The sequence below is a fragment of the Lasiosphaeria miniovina genome, assembly GCF_030549165.1.
Source record: "Lasiosphaeria miniovina strain SMH2392-1A chromosome Unknown B0T26scaffold_9, whole genome shotgun sequence".
In the NCBI taxonomy this organism is placed as follows: domain Eukaryota; kingdom Fungi; phylum Ascomycota; class Sordariomycetes; order Sordariales; family Lasiosphaeriaceae; genus Lasiosphaeria; species Lasiosphaeria miniovina.
In genome coordinates this window covers 1,700,790-1,715,702 of record NW_026848228.1, presented here as the reverse complement: position 1 = coordinate 1,715,702, position 14,913 = coordinate 1,700,790, and the positions used below count along the sequence as shown (strand labels likewise).

General features: G+C 55.6%; 5 protein-coding genes across 5 annotated transcripts; 2 read left to right on the top strand and 3 right to left on the bottom strand.

Moving 5' to 3' along the window:
• Positions 1-1,557: 1,557 nt before the first annotated feature.
• On the top strand, positions 1,558-3,075 carry B0T26DRAFT_659781 (transmembrane amino acid transporter protein-domain-containing protein; the record flags this gene model as incomplete). Its single annotated transcript, XM_060438978.1, has 2 exons — positions 1,558-2,955; positions 3,016-3,075. 2 exons carry the CDS (start codon positions 1,558-1,560, stop codon positions 3,073-3,075), a joined length of 1,458 nt encoding a protein of 485 aa, XP_060289738.1.
• Positions 3,076-4,270: 1,195 nt separating this feature from the next.
• On the bottom strand, positions 4,271-8,437 carry B0T26DRAFT_758028 (uncharacterized protein; the record flags this gene model as incomplete). The annotated part of the gene is made up of 5 exons (XM_060446345.1): positions 4,271-4,541; positions 4,602-5,707; positions 5,766-6,910; positions 7,878-8,111; positions 8,260-8,437. 5 exons carry the CDS (start codon positions 8,435-8,437, stop codon positions 4,271-4,273), a joined length of 2,934 nt encoding a protein of 977 aa, XP_060289737.1.
• Positions 8,438-9,049: 612 nt separating this feature from the next.
• Positions 9,050-10,888, bottom strand: B0T26DRAFT_735718 (methyltransferase-like protein). The gene is made up of 2 exons (XM_060443262.1): positions 10,454-10,888; positions 9,050-10,394 (listed from the first exon to the last, which is right to left on the bottom strand). Exons 1-2 carry the CDS (start codon positions 10,465-10,467, stop codon positions 9,473-9,475), a joined length of 936 nt encoding a protein of 311 aa, XP_060289736.1. The 5' UTR covers positions 10,468-10,888; the 3' UTR covers positions 9,050-9,472.
• On the top strand, positions 10,889-12,489 carry B0T26DRAFT_735715 (CoA binding domain-containing protein). Its single transcript, XM_060443261.1, has 2 exons — positions 10,889-11,353; positions 11,765-12,489. The coding sequence occupies exons 1-2, from the start codon at positions 11,095-11,097 to the stop codon at positions 12,124-12,126; spliced, it is 621 nt and encodes a 206-aa protein (XP_060289735.1). The 5' UTR covers positions 10,889-11,094; the 3' UTR covers positions 12,127-12,489.
• A 748-nt stretch (positions 12,490-13,237) lies between these two features.
• B0T26DRAFT_866153 (uncharacterized protein) lies at positions 13,238-14,334 on the bottom strand. Its single transcript, XM_060447813.1, has 2 exons — positions 13,858-14,334; positions 13,238-13,794 (listed from the first exon to the last, which is right to left on the bottom strand). The coding sequence occupies exons 1-2, from the start codon at positions 14,151-14,153 to the stop codon at positions 13,269-13,271; spliced, it is 822 nt and encodes a 273-aa protein (XP_060289734.1). The 5' UTR covers positions 14,154-14,334; the 3' UTR covers positions 13,238-13,268.
• Positions 14,335-14,913: the final 579 nt, after the last annotated feature.

Genomic DNA, 14,913 nt, shown 5'->3' with positions numbered 1-14,913 from the left:
ACTAGGTGTTAACGCCCTCCCCTCCAGGTTAGATGAAAAGGGGGCGGAGAGTCGCAGAAAAGTAAAAGTTGACTTTCAGAGGGTTCCACAACTCTGCGCATGGAAACCATGGATAAGGCTTTTGCATTTCGCCGGGCTCAGCATTATTCTCCTACCTCCAATTTCTTTCTTTTCCTGGTCACGAACGGCCAAAGGTTTAGAACAAGTGAGGCAGTGACAATGTCAACAGCCCAAGCTAAACTTGTTGTGTTTCCAGACTGTTAGCAACGAAGCTGTCATGAAACAATGAAACAGCCATCGCCGAGAAAACAAGGCATCGCCGAGCAAACAAGGCACTACCGAAATGCAATTTACTCTGGGATCTCGTCCTGTTCCCATTCCTGTCCCTGGGGTTGGGTTACCTTACCTAGTTGTTCAGTAAGGTACCTAGGACCGAGACTAGGCAGTTCCAGTACCGCAACCTAAGTTGCGGGATGGGGACGGCCTCGCCTTGGGCCGCCCCCCTTTTCCCCCTTCCGCCGTCCTTCTGGTCTTTCTGGTCCGGCAAGAATCCAGACCCGGCGAGGGCGCTATGCACTGGCGTTGGTGGAGTATGGGGAATGTCGGCGATGGCCGGCAGCGAATTGGCATACGATATCCAAGGCATTTCCAAGCCCGAGAGGCTGAGTGGACCGCGGGGCCGAGATCGCACCAAGACAGAGTTCCATAACGGCTTCGGCAAGCAATGAGATGCCGGTCCCCAATCCACTCCTCGTCATGGACGCAGGTGAAAACCAGGATGGCAGAAAAAGGTTATTCAACCCTCACCGAGACGCACAGCCGAGCTCCCTGTACGGCCCATTCCCATAAATAAAATCTAAAGTTTAGGACCTGTCTGATTCCCGGAGGCCCAAGCACAAGTGGATGGCAAACTCGAAGCCAGCCGCCTCGCAACCCGAAAAGGGCCTCGACGGGTTTGACGAAACGGGGCAGTCTGGTCGCAATGTCCAACTTTGCTGATTCCGGGACCCTGGGGGCCGCGTTGCTAAGCCTGGCGATAACTTCAGCTCTAGAGGGACCACCTAGCTGGCCTGGATCGCTGACAAAACAAGGGCTGGCTGGCCAGGGTCTTTCCGGCGTCGGACGGCTATCGTTTCCTGGTATGGATCTCTCCGCCCGAGTTCCATTTGCGTGGACACTGACTCGGGCTTCCCTAGGTCTCGCTCGTCCTCTTAACTTTGCGCCTCTCCCCTTCTTCTCCGCTTATTGACTTTCTGTTATATCTCTCCTCAACTTAATTGATCCCCTTCGGCTCAACTGTCTGGCTACCTGCTCGTGCGCCATCTTTCACCCGGCTGTCGCCCAACTACTCTCCTATAAACCTAAAGTCCTCAACGACTTTTGGGACATCGGGTAAACACGCCACCCCCGCCCTCCTCACACGCCAGGGTCTCTCTTGCCTTTCTGCTTGCCTGTCTGTCTTTTCACTGGGAGCGTGGACTTTGGTCGAGTCACAGCCCGGCCATTGACAGAAGCAGGCGGCAGAATACCAGCGTGATTAGACTGACGATTGCGACAATGACACTAGCGGACCAAAATGCATCCGACAAGGAGAAGATCAGTGTCGCAAGTCCCAATGCATTGCCGGCCAACTCTGCCGGCCCAGGCTCTGGCAAGCTTTTTGAGTCGTCATCCGACGGCGAGACCGAGGTGGGCGAGGTGCAGGCCGTGACTCTGGACATTGAGAGGTTGAAAAGAGCCGAGGGCGATGCCACTTTCCACAGGCTGGGCTGGAAGCGGCTGACGGTTGTGCTGATCGTCGAGGCAATTGCGCTGGGTAGCCTGAGTCTGCCAGGGGCCTTTGCGACGCTGGGCATGGTGGCCGGCGTCATCTTGACTATCGGGATTGGCATTTTCGCCATGTACACGAGCTACGTCGTCGGCCAGGTCAAGCTCAAGTACCCAGATGTCTCGCACTACGCCGACGCTGGCCGCTTGATGTTTGGAAAGTTCGGCTACGAGCTCATCAGCGTCATGTTCATCCTACAGCTGGTCTTGATCGTCGGGTCCCATGTACTGACTGGAAGTATCATGTGGGGAGCCATCACTGACAATGGAGCCTGTTCGATTGCCTTCGCGGTTGTCTCGGCCATCATCCTGTTCCTACTGGCTATTCCCCCGAGTTTTGCCGAGGTCGCCATTCTCGGATATATCGACTTCGTTTCCATCATTGCCGCAATCCTCATCACAATAATCGCCACTGGCATCCGTGCCAGCGACGCCGGGGGTGGGCTTGCCAACGTCAACTGGTCTGCTTGGCCCAAGGAAAATGTCACTCTGAGCGAGGGCTTCATCGCCATCACCAACATCGTATTTGCCTTCAGCTTTGCCATGTGCCAGTTTACCTTCATGGACGAGATGCACACCCCAGCCGACTTTCCCAAGAGCATCTGGGCCCTCGGCATCATTGAGGTCTGCATTTACACCCTCACGGGCGCTCTGATCTATGCCTTTGTCGGCCAGGACGTGCGCTCGCCAGCCCTGCTCTCGGCCGGCCCCCTAGTGTCCAAGGTTGCCTTTGGAATTGCCCTTCCTGTCATCTTCATCTCGGGTAGCATCAACACCACGGTCGCCGCGCGGTACATACACGGCAGAGTCTTTAAGGACTCCATCGTCCGCTACGTCAACACCCCCATGGGGTGGATGACTTGGCTAGCCCTCGACGCTGTCATTACAATTTTTGCCTGGATCATCGCCGAGGCCATCCCCTTCTTCTCGGACCTGCTCGCCATTTCGTCGTCTCTCTTTATCTCTGGCTTCACCTTCTACTTACCCTCTACCATGTGGTTCATGTTTGTCGTGGAAGGCAAGTGGTACGAGCGGAAAAACTGGTTCCTGGCCACTGTCAACGCCGTATCGTTCATCATTGGCATTGCCATCCTTGGGCTCGGGACATACTCGAGCATTGACGATATTGTGAGTGATGCCCCGAATCCCGACTAATAAAAACCCCCAAAAACTAACAAGCTTTGCTAGATGCTGAGGTACAAGGATGGAAACGTTGGGACCCCTTTCAGCTGCGCAGCAGCTTCTTAATGCTTCAGTTTATACTCCGCAGCAACTGCCTTTGGATATGCATACGTGTTATTTAGGACGAGGCGTCTGGCCGGGTGTTGCCGTATTTTTCGAGGGATGGGCGGCAATGTGTTTTTTTCGGTGTTGCTTATGATTGCGTCTTGTCATTTCTTTTCTCTTGCCACGACCGCGTCACGCGCACAATACCTCTTTCATCTTTCTGTATTTTCCCCCTCCCTTTTGCATAGGTGTGATACGAATCAAAGAAGTTAATGCCACAAATTACTCGAGTCGAATTCTTTTCTTGTGGGGTCCGTGAACGACGCCTCTTCAAACATTACACGCACCGCAACAACACAGCAACACAGGAAGCGAAAAGGCCTCAGTACTTATTTAACAAAAAACACGCGATTCCTAGGAAAGGGGAACAAACCAAGGTAAGAGGCAATATACCAGACAAAGAAGATGCAAAAGCAAACCAGATATTATGCATACAAACGGCTCTGTGCTTGCATGCGTACATGGAAAAGGGGGAAAAAGGGGTTGCGCAAAACATGTATCGTATCTGAGCAACTCCACGCCTCCCATCTCATTGATGCGCCATCAACGGCTAACCAACCAATTACCTTCGGGCCTGGCTGTTGGCCGATGGGGAAAGGCGGTTCTTGGCCAAAGATGAGTTTGTTAGAGAATGGGACTTGGCGGTGCCTCGCTTTATTTATCCTGCGTCGAGACACAGCAGCACCCACGTCACAGCGAGAGAAGAGTGTTGACACGACAGCAATTAAACAGCTGCGCCGTGAGGAGACCTCAGCTATATCCATGGACGCGTGGTGCCGGGCCTCGCAGTCTCGACGCTAGCTTAACAAAACAATACCAAACCCGAGAGTGCGGAGGATATCAGACACCGCTTGTCAAGCCGGCTGCTAAGTAGGCTAGTATTGTCTCCAGTTCCAAGTGTTGGTAGGGCGACAGCACATACACTAGGTAGTAATGAACCTGACATGAGGAGCCTGGCAAACTTGGCAACCTACAAACTCCAGTAGGTGCGTTATAAAGACTCGGCCCTCACAAACTTTTATCCCTTGAGCGCAAACATCGCTGCTGCTATCACCAACTGGAGTTGCGCTCAATGAAGAGTGCTTTTGGCCTTGTCCTAACTGAATATCTTACCCATATCGCCAGCCTCGCAAACCAACGCCATACTCCATGGTATCTAGTTCTCAATGCCAAGCTCCTTGTAGAAGGCCTCAGAGCTCGGCTTGCGGCCCAGGAACTGCTCCAGCGTGAGCATCTCGTCCTGCGAACCACCTCTCTCGAGCACTGTGTGACGATACCGCCGGCCTTGGGCCTTGTTCATGGGGTCTTCCTTGAACACGGAGTAGAACATGTCGGTCGAGTACACTTCAGAGGAGAGATAGCCATAGTATCCGGCATCGTATCCGCCAATCAAGTGACCAAAGGTCGCTTGCCCATTGCCCCAGGTGCTGCAGAATTGTCAGCCATGGGATTTAAAATTGCGAAGCGGGACAGCTAGCTCGTCTTACCTCGGCTTGCCCCGGGCTTCGGGGCCCTTGATGCCGGCAATCTCGACCCGGAGCTCGTTGTACACCTTGCTCACATCCATCGCCTCCAGGTCGGCGTGTGTCTTCGGGGTGTGGACCGTCATGTCGAAGAGGCCGAAGTGCAGCTGTCTCAGGTTGAAGAGGGCGTCATTGACGTGCTTGGTAGCTAGAAGCTTCTTGATAAGGTCATCGGGAATTTTCTCGCCTGTCTCATAGTGGCGGCTCAGGCTCTTGAGCGGGCCTGGCGTCCAACACCAGTTCTCCAGCATCTGACTCGGAGCTTCAACAAAGTCTCGCGCAGTCGAAGTTCCATGGAACCTAGCATAACGAGTGCGGCCTGCCAAGTCATGGATTCCGTGACCCAACTCGTGGAAAAGAGTAACCACCTCGTCGTGTTTGAGCAGAGAGGGCTTCTTGGGCGTCGGCTTGCTAAAGTTGCAGACGAGCGCGGTTGCCGGGTAGCGTCTCGTACCATCGGGCTTCAAAAAGCCCGGCTGCAAGTTGAAGTTGGCTGCATGCCCATACTTGCCCGGCCTCGGGTGCAGATCGAGATACAGGTAGCCGACGAAGCCCTCGCCTTCCGTAGCGTCGTCCCACACGCTGAAGATGATGACGTCCTCGTGCCATGAAATATCCTCAGCCTTTCCAGTAGGGGAAATGCGCTTGCGGTCCTCGGCGTCCAACTCCACAAACACGAGGCCAAACAGCTCTTCAAAGATCCGCAGCATGCCAGCCACCGTAGACGTGATGGGGAAGTAATTAGCAATGGCGTTCTCGTCGATGCTGTACTCCTGCTCCACCATCAAACGATCGTAGAATCGATGGTCCCAGAGGTAATAGTTGCCGTCAAAATCAAGCTTGCGGGACTCGTAGTCCTTCTTCTTGAGACCCAAGAGGTGGTCAACTTCTTTGGCTCCTCCAGCCAGCAACCGGGACTTCAGGTCTCCCAGAAAGTCCAGCACTGTCTTGGGGGTCTTGGCCATCTTGTCTTCAATGCGATACGACGCATGGTCGGGGTACCCGAGAAGACGGGCTCCCTCGTCGCGCAAAAGGACAGCCTCCTTGAACAGAGGAGCGTTTTGGTTGCACTTGTAGGGGAAGCTTGTCAGCCAACGGCACCCCAGAATGCAAAAGGTCCATCATTACCTTGTTTTCGTTGTCGACAAACAGCTTCTCCCTCGTCTCTGGATTCTTGGCGAACTTGAGGGTAGGGAAGAGATCCGGGTACTTGAAGGTCAGCCGCAGCTTGCCTTCGTTCTTGTCGGTGCCCTTTTCCAGGGTGTCGAGGACATCTTCCGGGACCCCGTCGAGATCTTCCTTGGTGAACCAGATGCCCCCCTTCTCCTCGTTCAAGTTCTTCTGGAAATCGGTTGAGAGCTCGCTCAGCCGCTTCTTGATGGCCTTGAAGCGGTCACGTTTCTCGCCTGCTGGCAGACCTAGGCCATTCCTGATGTAGTTCATTCTCTCCTTCTCCAACAGCAGCGCATTCTCCGTGTTGCTGAGGCCTACGCTCTTGGCCAGCGCCTCGTCAATGAGGCGCTCCTTGTCCTGCTCCTTGCTGGCCGCGAGCCCGCTCTTCTGATAGACGGCATCGACCAGGCGGAAGACATCCTCGCGCATGCTGCAATCGATGCCGAACTGGTCCATGATCTTCTCGGCCTCGGTGCTGGCATCTCGCAGCTCGATGTTGGCGCTCACATACTGGTAGAAGCCGAGGATACGGGCGTTCAGAGCCCCGGAATTCTCGTCCTGGGTCTGCGGCCAGATGACAGAATCGAACGTGGCCGCCTCGGGGTTCGCGGCGGGGTCGATATCGGCCACAAGCTTGTCCAGCAGGGACTTGGTCGTGTCGCAAAGAGCCTTGGCGTCGGCCACGATGCTGTCCTTGGTGCCCGTGAACAAGGGCGGCGCTTGGGGCGGGTTGGCGTACTTGACCATGCTGATGTTTGACGGGTGGGTCAGGAAGGAAGCTGGGCTGGAGAAGGTGAGGGTTGCGAGCGCAGGGCCGGTGGTGGTGCCGAATCCTCCGAAGGGTCTCTTGGGCCCACCGTGCTTGAGCTGGCTGAAGATGGCGGTGAGGCGGGGCACAATACGTGGGGTAGCCAGAATGAGCGTAATGGTGGAGAAGAGGACAATTGAAAATATCAACAGGAGGGTGCCCTGCCGAATCCGAGAGACAGTTGCGGGCGCCACGGTGAACGATGTTGAGCAGAAACTGCGATCTGATGGGACGGACGGGGTGAGGAGAGCTGTGCCTCGGAGGACGGCACGAGACCTCAGGTATTCGGGGCCTATAACGTGGTGCCTGACAGGTACCAACAATTGCGGGGAAGCTGACGTGGGGTTGTCGTGGAGACTAATGCTGGTCCCGAAAGTGACCAGAAAACAGCACGTGCAACAATGTAGGCCAGCTGCCGGGGTCCTGCAGTTAACTGCAAGCCAGTTGCTCGGGCTGCATGAGGTGTCCATGTCTGGCCGGAAACATCCAGGTGTCATTCGGCTGGCACAACCAAGGCGGTCCGCGGGAAGCCTAATAAAAAACTCCAGCACACCTGTTAATTTGGACGAGAGCTATCCTCTGACAGATTATTTATAGCACGCAGATGATGCAGACAAAAAAGACGTGGGTCGTGGTTATCTGTTAAATTTAGCTGTAAAAGAAGAGGGCTCAGGCAACCTTTCACACAAGGACCAGTCTTCTGCTCCCACACTGCTCCCACATCCGTAGACCGCAGCTGAGATTCAAGCCCAGCAGGACTAAATCCCGACGAGGCAGTGTATGGACGGCTAGGCTATAATCCCGCTAGAGGGAGCCTGTTTGTTTCCTCGGCGCATCCCTAGCCCCCGTGAACGGTCCAGCAGCCCGGCGGCCAAGTCTCGCGTAGCCCACTAAGCAATACAGTCACGAGCGCGCAAAACAAACACCAACGCCAGCCGATCCGCCCGTAAAAAAGTCATGCAAATAATATTCGCAAAAGCCGTTCCCATCTCCTGCAAGCCAGTTACCTGCTCGAGAGAGGTTTATTGTTTTTCTAAACAAATCCAGACAATCTCCCTGGTCCCCATAGTGATCCTTTTAATTGGCCAAGATAGTGCGGACAAGGTCTGTTTGGCCGAAAATGTCAGCCAAAGTTTGAGGTGTAGACATGATGCAACGCTCGGTTGTGCAACGCCATCGCCCGGCATTTCAACTCGAGAACCAGGCGCTGGCATTGCAAGAGGTGGGTGGGCAGTAGGTTCCAAATGGGGCAAACATACCTGTGTAGTTGACCTGCCCAGTGGTGGTGTCGACGGCCTTTAGCAGCTCGTCCACCTCCTCGTCTGTCATCTTCTCGCCCAGGTTCGTCAGGATATACTTGAGCTGCCCGACTCCGATGAAGCCTGTCATGTCCTTGTCGAACACCTGGAAGCCGCGGCAGTACTCCTCCGGATCGCCCGGGTCGCGGAAGCCGCCTGGCCGGTTGAGGATGCGCTGGAAGGTCTCGAAGTCGACTGGTGACGCAGAGGGAAAAAGATATTGTCAGCAACCGCTCTTAGAGACGAACTCCCTCGATGTTGGAGGGGTAGCCCATGGATGTGGCGCCGCAGACTTTCGGGGCGGCTAGAGGGAAAACAGAGGCAGTTGGGGTAAACAACTCACAGTCGCCACCGACGCTTTTCTCGAGGTCGCGAATTTCGGCCAGCGTCGGGTTCTGGCCACAGGCGCGAAGCAGGTCTCCCAGGCTATCGAGCGCGACACGGCCATTACCTCGCTTGTCGAAGAGGGAGAAGGCCTCCTTGTAGTTGGTCGAAGCCTGCGCGTCGAAGTTAGATGCCATCGTGTATGTGTGGTTCTGTTGAGCCTTTGTCGCCGCAGAGTCTATCGGTCGCAAGTGGGCGGGGGTGAGCGCAAAGGTCACAGCAGCAGCAGCAGCAGCAGTAACAGTGGGCCCAAGGATGTTTGAACTGGTGCGAAAGGAGTCGACCGCGCAAGCGAGAACGAAGTCGCAAGAGTGTAGAGGTAGATGGAGCGCGAGGCGGCGGAGATGCAAAAGACGTGATCGTCAAAAGATCCAAAAACTGCAAGATGCGTCTTCCTTGCTGCGTTGGGCCCCCCTGTTCTTGCTTCTGACGGTGGCACGCACGCGCGGTTCGCGTGCGCTAATAATCGGCCATTTTTAGTGGTCGAGCAGAGTGCTCTGCTTTGGCTCCTCTGTTGACCTGGGCAACCGCGGGGCAATCCTGTTGGGAGGGGATGGACCTGATGGGTGGGCAAAGAATGGAAGAGCGCCCGGTGGGGTTTCCACGGGCTGGATATGCACTCACCATTGTGTCTGGAAAACGCGCGAAAAAAGGGTAGTGGAAAAGGTGGAATGCTGAGCTGCGAGAGGTCACCGTGATGCTATTCAGAGCGAAAACTGTGGTTTATGGAAGAAAGCGGGACAGATTGCTGTTTTTCTTTGGATCGTCCAGGCTTTGCAGTCTCAGCCGTGATGGGGATTGACTGGGCCTGTGCCTAAATGCGCCTAGGCCCGTTTCACGGGGCAACCGCGAGGGAGATGCCGCGTCCTGTTTGCGCTGCACGATCTCAGCACTTTTGATTGCTGCCCCGCCTTGCGATGCCCTGTCCTCAAGAGAAGCTCCTGATCGTCAATTCATCTTTATTTAATTAGGGGCCACGTGTCGGTTTTGTTTGTAAGAGAATCGAGGAAGGACTTTCTTTCAACATTTCAATGTGAAGTTCATACAGTACGGGGAGATTCGGATTAATACAATCCATGCATTGATCTTACAACAACAGACACTGAACATTTCCATTCTTCAGGGCCCTTGAACCTGGTTCTCGGGCTTCGAACCGCTGCATCTTAGCTATCTCAGAGTCTCTTGGCCATCAAGATGACAGTCCCCCAGACAGTGTCGACTTTGACTTCCTTCCATTCATCGCTCGCCCTCCACTCTGGCACGGCTGCCACGACCTCATCAAACAGCAGGTCAATCACATCTCCCTCGCCGCCCTCGGCCCTGCTCTTCTTGTCCGGATATGCACTCTGCCAGCCGCTGAAGGCGCTGAAGGTCCGCACGTAGCCCTCGAGCTCCCCGAGCTTGAGAGTCTTGCGCTGCCAGAGCGCCTCCGCCGGCACCGAGCTGATGTCGCATGTTTTCCGGTCCGGGTCCCAAGCGATGCGCGTCACCGCCTCCCAGTCTGTCCCCGGGGGGTTTATGTTGCGGTACGAGTCGCGCAAGATGTCGCGCCCCGGCAGCTCCCAGAAGCGCGCCATGCTCTCCACGCCGTTTGGCATGGGCCCCGCCTCCTCCTCGCCGTAGATGAATTTGCTGAAGATGGCCGTGGTCTCGGGCCGGCTAACGATTGCGTGGTCCTTGTAGCCCCAGAAGGCGAGCGTGCCGCCGCGCTTGACGACGCGCGCGAGCTCCGGCCACGCCTTGCTGTAGTCGAACCAGTGCGCCGCTTGGCCGGCCACGACGCAGTCGACCGAGCCGTCGGGCAGGAACGAGAGGTCTTCTGCCTTGCCCTGCCGGATCGTGATCTTGGGGTCGGATGTCAGCTTGCGTGCCTGCTCGACCATGCCGGCCGACGGGTCGAGGGCGACGACGGATGCGAAGGAGGGCGCGAGAGCCCGCGCGATCAGGCCGTGCCCGCATCCGAGGTCCAGCAGAGCGCCACCACTTTTTGGCGACGAGACGCCGGCGTTGTGGAAAGCCAGCACCCTGTTGAACAGCGTGACAGGGTACGACGGCCGGAAGGCCGCATAGCCGGCAGAGGAGAAGGTCGGTCGGCTGTAGCGGCCGTCAGTTAGGGGTTGAGATTGTTAGGGGCTTAGGAGCAGAAGACACACCCGAATATAGACATTTCCTATCGGTCAAATCCCCGGACAAGGCTGCCTACGCTGTGTTCCAAGAACTCGCGGGTTTTATTACTGCGCGGCTGGCATCACTCGGTTCTAATGTTACCACCCATTAATAGGGTGAGTGACGGCAGGACCACCTCAGTTATAAATACACTGCCAATCTATTTCGTATTTGCGCCCTTGGGGCTGCCCGATTACATCCGCTGGGTGCCGTTCTCCCGCTAGGACAGCTTTGTTCAAAGATGCGACGGCCACTGAAGAAATGATGGCCGGCGATTTCCGCCAAGGGGTCCCGAGGTCGGCTATCCGCTCGCCCAGCCGGCGGTGATATCGGGCGCACATCGACCTCCCTGCCCCAGTCCCCAGCATGTAAGGGCAAGGGCTGAGGCACGTCATCGGGGGACATTGGCACTGCTAAATTGGTGGGGAACTTCGGACTGGCGGGGCTTTGATTGCCCCTCGATTGGGCTTGGCCTCCCCCGCTAACCTTAGCCGTCCAGTGCCTTTTCGTTCGAATGCCGTCTTCACATCCCAGATCCCACGCGAGGACCGAGTAAAAGCGGCCATTGGCCTGTCTGGGCTGATATAACGCCATCTGCGCCCTTTTTTTTTCTTTCTTGGAAATTCGGATGTCAGTGCTTCGACACCTTCTCCCGCGACCTGCACGCTCAACTTCCCTATTCGTGACCGCACCACTACTGCAGCCTCGCGCCTTGGTCCAGATCCCCCCACGCCCACAAGAGCACCACCACCACCTCGATCTCCTGGCAAGGCCTAGCTCCACGGCGACAATGGCTACCACCGACGCCACTCTGCGGACTTTCTTCCAGTCCCCCAAGTTCGCCGTTGTCGGCGCGAGCACCAACCCGGACAAGTTCGGGTACAAGGGTTAGTCCCGGCCTGCTTCTTTTACGTCTACCTCTAGCCTTCCAGGGCTTCGGTACCTTGGGGAGTGTAATGGAAACGCCATCCAGGCAGGCTTTAGCTCAAGTGGGTTACTTTATGTGACTGCCGAAACTCCAGATATTGCAACGGTTATGCTTGACGCCGGCCGTTGGGCTGCAATACGGCAAACCTACCCCCAGAATGACAGCCAGCCCTACAACTCCACGAGTTATTAGACTACAGCTGCGGCCCGTGTTTCAAGAGTCCCCTTATTACTGCCCCGTACCCGCCAACGATTTTAGTCTCGCGTCTTAAAACCAACGACATCCCGAAGGCGGCTTTGTTTACACCTCCCGCCTATGGTGCACCGGGGAGCGGGGAACCGGGAAGTCGCTGACAAGCAGACCACCTTAGTCTTCAAGTGGTACGTCACGCGCAACCTCGACGTCACACCCGTCAACCCGGGAGCCACGGCGATCAAGATCGGCGACGAGGAGCTGCCCACAGTGGGCTCGCTGTCCGACATCGCCGACCCCGCAGATACGTCCGTGTCCTTCATCACGCCCCCCCCCGTCACCCTCAAGACGCTCAAGCTAGCCAAGGAGCTCGGCTTCCCCGCCGTCTTCCTGCAGCCGGGCACGTTCGACGACGAGGTCCTCGAGTTTGCGCGCGACAACTTCGAGGCTGCCGTTGCCGGCGACGGCGGCTGGGGCTCCGAGGGCTGGTGTGTGCTGGTAGATGGCGACAGGGGGCTGAAGGCGGTCGGGAAGCTGTGAGGCAGACGCCCTGGCCTTCCTGTTCGCTCATGGCAGAGCACGTTGGCGGGTGATCGTGGCGTGGTGGGGTTTCTGCTGGTTTTAGCTCGGGCCGGCTTTTACGGTTCTCCGTAGCTCTACTGTGAATTTTAAAGAGACAACCATTATACGTTGTAGATCAAGTCTGACTAGCTGACACTATGATGTGCTACCGTTCCGGTGACCATATCTAAACAGAACGAGGCCATGGTACGGAATTTGCGATTTATTTGTAGTGTTGCTCTAATCTGTAGCTGTGAGGTTTAGTCGTTTCGTACTATATTACTACATAGGCACCTATGTTTCCGGATACGGAAATTCAGTTCACACATGACTATATCAAACTTGCCTATAATCTAGCTTATCTTTCTTTCTTTCTATTCCTTGAAGCTCTTGGTGTTTGGCTATGTCATCCGATTGTGTGACAAAGTGTCCAGTTACCGTCAGCTTCAGATAGGTGTTTCCGCTGAGCTCGAGACGTCCAGTGCTGAACATTCAGCACGAGTTGGTTTTCCCCCTTGTCCACATTTTTCCGTCATATCCAATATCTACAACGCCCACATGCACAATCAAGCAAGTCATCATGGAACGGCACGTCACACTCAGAGGCACGGGTTATTATTTTCCTGTAAGCAGCGACAAAAACTCCATGACATTTCCTTTTGAAGCCTATACCTAGGTGGCTATCGTTGCGTCTCTGCTCTTGGCCGTTCTTGTAAAAAGAGCGTTTCCAGGCGACACCACGGGGAGGTGGCAGAGTACGGCTTCGTCGCCCCCCTCCTCTTTCTATAAAAAACTGCCTTGCTGATAAAGCACCTTGTGATGTCGATTTCCAAGCGCTGGAACCCTGTTCGATAGCCATGTCTGATGTCAATGTTCTCTCTCAAACCATTCGTGGTGGTGATGATGGTGTGTATGTGTGTATATGTTGTGGGCGCCCGCGCCTTATAGACTTTCGAGATGTCGAGAATGTGTTCTGATGATGGTGTGTCGGCTTCCCCGTGGGGCTACGTCGACTTTCGAGATGTTGAGAATGTGACTGGGTGATGTCGCTAACTTGAACCGAGTCCTGCACCTTGGGGACCCTGTCCGCCCCAGATCTAGAGTGTCTGGCTCGTGTCACATCACGCACACGAGGCTGCCGGATTGGAAATATACCAGCGGCGGGTGGTTGAGGCAGCATGTGAGGTTGGATCGCAAGCAATGGAAGCCCATGACCTCACCGGCGAATGTGGTGGCACTGCTGGCGCTGCTGGAGTTGCTGGCGTTGCTGGTGCTGCTCTAGTTGCTGGTGTTGTTGCCGTTGTCGTTGAGGTTGGCGAAGGCGAGAAGGGGTGGGCGGGTCGAGGCTCGGCGGCGACGAGTCTCCTGTTGGACTCGCACCACAAGGCGCACCTCCGGGCCATGTGTGCCCGCAGGCTGTCGAGGCTTGCATGACGCACTCGAAGGTGGTCCCGGGACTTGTGGAAGCGGCCGATGACGGTGAGGGGGACGGACCAGACGCTTTGGATGTTGACCCAAGACGCCTGGGGCTTGGGCATGGACATCCCTCCCTCGAGAAACAGCGGAGGGTAGTCACTGTTGGATCTTTCGCAGCCGTCAAAGGACCGGAAGTCGCGGGGTTTTTTTCTGGAGTGACAGATTTGCCTCCTAAAAACTTGTTAGCTGCCGCGATAAACAAAAGGGGCACGGGATGCGAGAGGAGAAGCTCACCAGGGTGGAAGAAAATTGTTGAAGTCGCCGGAGCTGTAGGCCGACACGGGGGTGACCAGGATGTGCGTCGACTGGCCGGATATCCTCTTCAGGATGATGACGGGGTGACCGGTTGCTTTCTCGGCCATGTAGCCCCCTGCGATGAGGTTGTTGTGGTCCTCTGCCGAAAATGAGGAGGCGGGCAGAAGGAAGGCGACATCGCCTTCCTTCCAGTTGTCAGGTCGCCGTTGGTCAAACCGGCCGGCGTGCTCGCCTCGGGGGCTGTGGCGCCAGTTGTTGTTTCTCCCTTGAGACATGTTGAAAGACCGTCTTGTGATGTGACGAGGTCTAGAGGGGTGATGTGTGTCCGTGTTGTGGACGGCCGATGACTGAGATTTGTCGAGGGAAGGGAGTGATGATGTCTGTTGGATATTGGAAGCCGAGACGGCGATAGCTGGCAGATTGAGATGTGAACTTTGGCCGGAGCCAGAAAGAGAGAGTGGTCTTCGTTGCCAGTGGCGTTAGGGTGCAAATCTAGACAGGAGAGCAGAAGACTGAGGATAGAGAGAAAGGGAAAGAGCCAGGGGCCGAGGCGAGGGGACTATATATACTGGATCTCAGCCTTCTCTTCCTCAAATTGCCCTAAACCTACTTGCTATCATGCTTCCTCATGGCCGAGGATTCTGGGGCGGAAAGGAGCGTTTGTGGCAACAAAATCACTTTCTTTTGAACTCTATGGATTCCACACGGGGTTGTCTAGGCTTGACTTCGAGACTGAGACAATTGGCAAGTCCCGGTTCGTCGGTCCCGCCTTGTCAGGTCTTCCACCAGGCTCGGCGGCTGCTTGAAAGTGGACAAAACTAAGAGGGAGCCCTAACCTTGCATGCTGAACCCGCTCTTGCTAAAACCTTATGTTGAACAGAGTTGACTTTGAATCGTCTCGGGGCATGGCTAACCGTTGGGAATTGAAGTCCTCTCAGATCACGCGCTCTTCTTCGAACCACCTACCAGAACCAAAATGAATAAAGCAAATCTCGTGCGTGCAAGCTAACTGAGCACGAATGTTTATCGAAACAT